Source organism: Pinus tabuliformis, chromosome 7, assembly GCF_031772625.1.
Source record: "Pinus tabuliformis cultivar Carrire ecotype Pingquan chromosome 7, CPIR1, whole genome shotgun sequence".
NCBI lineage: Eukaryota > Viridiplantae > Streptophyta > Pinopsida > Pinales > Pinaceae > Pinus > Pinus tabuliformis.
Window position 1 is genome coordinate 555606758 of NC_142293.1, and position 5785 is coordinate 555612542.

At 40.9% G+C, this 5785-nt stretch overlaps 1 protein-coding gene across 1 annotated transcript; it reads right to left on the reverse strand.

Annotated features, from left to right (window-relative positions):
* Positions 1–423: 423 nt before the first annotated feature.
* Positions 424–2741, reverse strand: LOC149248581 (uncharacterized). Its single transcript, XM_089450513.1, has 3 exons — positions 2295–2741; positions 1614–2171; positions 424–1044 (listed from the first exon to the last, which is right to left on the reverse strand). Exons 1-3 carry the CDS (start codon positions 2739–2741, stop codon positions 424–426), a joined length of 1626 nt encoding a protein of 541 aa, XP_089306639.1.
* Between the last annotated feature and the right edge of the window lie 3044 nt (positions 2742–5785).

Consider the following 5785-nt stretch of genomic DNA (forward strand, 5'->3'; position numbering starts at 1 on the left):
CTCTGTTTTGATGTGCTCCCAGAAAGCATGAAAGAAATTGGCTGTGAATCCGTCAGGTCCGGGTGCTTTACCATCCTTGAGCTGGGCCATTGCATCCTCCACTTCCTGCATGGAAATAGGCTGGAGAAGCCTATTGTTGTGATCCTCATTTATGATTTTAGGAATGTGCTGCACTATAGTTTGTATTGCTTGATTTTTGCTGCCCGGTGGTTCTCTAAGAATGTCCTGAAAGTAATCTTGGAATTCCTGTGCCACGTCTTCATGCACCTCCAGACGTTCCCCTTGCTGATTGTTGATGAAAGCGATGTTGTTGTGCATTCTTCTTTGAATGGTTGACCTATGAAAGAATTTAGTATTTTTCTCCCCATCCTTAAGCCATCTGATCCTGGATTTTTGTCGCCAGAGAGTCTCTTCTTGCTGCCTTCATGTTTCAATCTGATTTAGGAGGGCCTGCTCCTGTTGTGCATAATCCTCCGTTCTCCCCTCAGAGATGATACATTGTTGCAGTGTGTTCATTTGCTGCTCCAACGCTTTTCGTTGATCAAATATGTTACCAAACTGAGTGCGATTCCAAGATTTCAGCACTTGTTTAAGGTATTTTAGCTTTTGTTGAAATTGAAACATCTTGGCTCCTGCGGGGGGAGAGAAGGATTTCCAGGCTTCTATGACCACTTCTTTGAAGTTAGGATGAGAAAACCAGAAGGATTCGAAGCGGAAAGGTCTGTTGCTCTTTGACTCTGGACGCGACCACTGTAGCATTATGGGCCAGTGATCCGAGCCTACTTGAGGCATGATGGATGCATGGAAGTCTCCACCAAGGTGAATGGCATTATCCGACAGAAGGAATCGATCTAGTCTGGAAGCAATATGCTGGGATCCCCTTCGTTTATTGGTCCATGTATACATACCATTCGAAGTCTGAAGGTCCATGAGCTGATTCCTGTGTATAAAGTCTTTAAAGCCAATGTTGTCCCCTTCCAATCTTGCGCGACCTCCTGATTTTTCCTCCAGCGCTGTAATGATATTGAAGTCGCCACCACTTATCTAGAGGGGATGGCTCCTGCCAGAGTTAAGAGCTATGAGTGTGTTCAGCAAATCCAGCTTTTTTTGTAGATCTTGAGGAAAATACACATTAGTGAGAAGACCATGGATATTGGTCCCAATTAGGTGGAAAGTAGTTTGAATGAAGAAATGAGAGGCATGAAAATCTTGAAGGGAGAGAATTTGAGGGTTCCATAAGATTTCTAGCTCTCCAAAAGCAACTGATGCATCCACAGAGACTGAGCGACATCCTGTCCAAACTTTGTTTAGAATTTTCTCCAGTACAATGTTGTTGCCTTTGGTTTCTTGTAGAAAGACTAATGAAGGCTTTTCTTGCTGGATCATATTTTTTAACATTCGGTGTTTTGCAGGGCTGTTAAGCCCTCTCACATTCCATGAGATTAGCTTCATGAGGAACCATGGGGAAGAGATTTAAAGAACTTGGTCAGCTTAGGGAATCTTCTAGAGTCCACCAACATTTCTCCAATAATGATAGTCCTTTGTAGATCCATTTTACGCCCTCGTTTTTTCGAATATTTTAGTATCTTTTTACCATCCCAAGGACTGCCTGCCTGAATGCCAAGATATTTATTTTGCTGTGCTCTGATTAGAACTCCTTCAAGTCTTTCGATCTCCCTTGGGGGTATGTCACTGAAATCTCTCTGTCGACACGCTGCTTCCAGTTTGAGAATATCCAAACCTTCCAGATCTACACTTTCTGGTTCCTCCTCCATGTGTGTTGGTTTGTTCTGTTCCTCCTCATCTGACCTTTGATGAATGTTGAGAGCTAGAGATGCATCGATCTCCATGGTGGAAGATTGTAGGGCTGTATCTGAAGCTTGATTTTTGTCAGTGGAGATTGAGACAGGGGTGCTGATTAGAGCGGACTTTGAGGACGAAGCTGAAGGATTTGGGGGAGGCACAGGAGTGGAAGGGGAAGGATCTGAAGGTGGGATGAATGTGTGATCCTCCAAGATGTTTGGAGAAGACATGATTCCAAAACTATTCCTAGTTTCAGGTTTCTTGGGATCTACTGGAGCAACTGGGTGTTTCTTGGCATGCTTTCTGCGACTGGGAACCCTCGTAAATCCTTCTGCATCTTTGTTTGCCTCAGTTGCGGGAGCTTTAGACTAAAGATTCAGAGGGCAGTCCCTGAAGAGATGGCCATGTTCATGGCACTTTCTGCAACGAAAAGGAATATGCTCGTAGTCTATTGTTTGGACCCATTCAAAATCGTCATGAAATAAACTTACCGAATCCGTGAGTTCTTTAGCCAGATGCATGTGTACACAGATCCTGGCATAGGAGGTGTATCTTCGGTATTTGGTTTCCTCAGTGACTTTGATGAAGACTCCCAGGCTATTGCCAATGTCCTTTAAGGTCTCCTCGTTCCAGTATTCCGAGGGAAGAGAATACATGCGTATCCATACCGGAGCCCAGTTGAGATCCTCTTTGTCTGGATTGAACCTCGCTTTCCATTGACGAAGATATAGGCCTGCAGAGTTGAAGAAGTACGGACCTCCTTCGAAGATGCGAGTTTTGTCTTCCAGGCAAGTGAAGATAGCAGTGAAGAAACCTTTGGGACCTAGCTGCAGGGTGACTTGTCCTTTAGGCTTCCATTTGGAGGCTATCCATCCATGCAAGGCCTTTTCTGTTGGCCAGAATCCAAGGAACTTGCCTATGAGTGCATGATCACTCATATATTGGATTTGAGTGTTAATCGGTCACTGGGAAGATCTATTTTAATTTTCTCTACAGACTTGGGAATGCATGTTGCAGAAGACGCTTTTGGCCGTGACGTCGAGTTGTTCTGATCTGTACTTTTCTCTTTGGCTGCCTCCTGGCCTGCAGCAGCGTCTCCATTGTTGTCATTGACCAGATTAGTGTGGGGGCCGTTAGTTGGGGCAGGGCCAAAACCGACTGGAGCTTCTGCGTTAACTGGATTGTCAGAGGAAGGATCTAATACGGGAGGGGGGGCAGTGCCCACTCCTCTGGGCAGCGGAACCATGATGGGTTGATCAGCGGCGAGGAGGAACACGAAAGCCGAGGGTGCAAAGGAGAAGGGTGGCAGGTTTACTCAGAAATCCTAGAAAGGGCAGCATCACACCTTGGTAGCGCTCTGCAAGTTTTCGTGTGTTTCTTGTATTCCATTTTTTTGTATCTTTAATGTTATGGTTGAAAACAATTAGAATTTTAGCAATCTTTAGTGTCATTTTATTATATGTTTAACAACATGGATGAAAACTGATAGAATTTTAATGTGTTTCAGATCCCATTATTTTATCTTTATTTTCATTACTAAAAAATCTTGAAATTATATCTCGGAAAGAAAAATGTTATTCTACCAAAAACATTAGTGTGTTTTTTGCACAAAAAATTCAGTTTTACTGCCATTTTTAAAAAATGTTGAAAATTGACCCTAAAAAATAAACCATTGTTCTAGTATACACACTTTTCATTTTTAGCATTGTCTTTCATGTTTTTTTGGGGTTTTTTTTGGGGTTTTTTTTGCCAGAGTTCCTGTTTTGAGTTTATAGTTCCCATTTCAAAGTTTACATTGTTGGGGTAGGAACCCCATCTAAAGTATCGCCTTGACCACCATAACTCTAAGATTTTCCTTGGATGCAATAAATCACATAAGATAGTATGCACATAAAATTTGAAATTAGCAAGTCAATTAACACTGTGAAACACCAATTCCAAAGTGTAAATGGATACTTTCACGAGAGGGAGGTAAATAGTGAGTCTCGAGAAGGAAAATAATAGTACTATCCTAACAGAGGCACATGAGAGAAAGGAAATATGCGTTTGTTATCTAGAGAAATAGTTCACATAGACACAACGAACATTAAAGAAAATACAACACACATTCAACAAGACAAGTAATAAAGCCAATGAAGTAGCTCAATTTCCTTAGTACATGTGAAAAAAACATATACCACAAATATCTAAATAATAGTCTTACAATATTCATGATATATGCATGAAAATGTGTTGGCACAACGAGCTTCTGATTATTAGGTGAAAGATCCAAGTATATAGTTACAATGGCGAGCCACTAGCTCTAATAGTGGAACATTAAGTCACTTCTTGCTTCTCCAAAGAATGATCTTCTCTCTTATGGTAAGCTAGATAAGCCAATGTTATCTCTCCAAAGGCTAAGCCTCCAAAAATCCCTTTTCTTGAGTTATGAGGGTTTATTTATAACAAGAGGAATGGCTTTTCATATCCTCATGACTCTTGATCTTCCCTCATGACTCTTAGACTTCTAACGTGACTTTTGGACTTTTCCTAAAGACTCTTTTTTCCATATATGACTATGTGAATTTTCATATTCCACATATGACTCTTGGACTTCCACACATTACATTTTTTCCTTTCTTTTTGATAAATATATAATTACATTCACAAATTGTGTGGCAAGACTCCTGGACACACATGATATTGTGATGGAACTGGTACAAGTCACAATTTGATAATGATGACCTGGACTCCATGATGAATGGAAATGCCAAGTTGTTCCTCTTGTTACTTTTTCTTCAATCTTCATGAGAGGTCTATTCAATACTTCATCTTCATGAAAGATATGATTTGTTCTTCATATTCACTTTCCAAAGGGATGAATGACATAGAATCTTCATGTGATCTTGATATTTGGTTTTCTATTGTAAACCAGTGTCCGTTCATCTTCTTGCTTGATGACTTCTTCATGGTTCCTACTTCATAAGTGTCTTCTAGCATAATCTCCTTCTCCTCCTCTTCAAGCATCATCCTGTCATGTCAAAATGTAGTACCTGTAAGTGAAATCACTCATGAAAAGACGAAATCAATCTAGAAATTGTAGATTTTAACCCCATACAAAAATTACCTGCATACGAATTCTAAAACACAGAAAAAAAAATGCAAGAGAATAACACGTAAAACACATATACACAGAGATTTTCCCCTGGATCCCAAATTTGGACTACCAGATTGATTTTTCATTATATTCCTTTCAATGTTACAATATATATTTATACATGCTGAAGCATCCAATACAATGGAACGAAAACCATCGCATCCAAAATCATGGATGAAAAACCATCACATCCAAAACTATGTGCGAAAATCATGCACAAAACCATAGGTAGGTCCGCCCAACATAATATAGGGTCCAATTTTTTTTTTCCTTGGGCACTGCCCCAGACCCCACAGAGGGGGCCTACCTGCCCCCCACTGGGCAATTGGCACAATGAAAGGGGGGCTCTGCCTCCCCTCTAACCCCCCTGGTAACTACGTGGGCTAGTCGTGGAAAGAATATAACACAACCCAAAATTCTCCCACTTGTTGTTTTCTTTACACAGGGGGCCACATGAGAGCTTAGTCATTTATCCACCCCTGCAATGCTCATTGTTTCTCTACACCAAGAGAATTTATTAGAGCTTACAGATTTTGTCAATGCATCTACAGTTTTATTCAAAGTGTCCACCTTTACCAGCAACACCTTTTTGTCTTCTATCATATCCATCACAAAGTGATACTGGACATCAATGTGTTTTGTCTTTGAATGATAAGCAGGGTTCTTTGCCAAGAAAATTGCACTTTGGCTGTCACAGTCTATCCTTATAGCTCCCTATACTAACCCCATACTTGAACACAATCTCTGCAACCAAACTACTTCCTTTCTTGCATGAGTGACTACCATGTATTATGCCTCTGTAGTTGATAGTGCCACTACAGATTGTTTCTTACTCATCCAACTGAC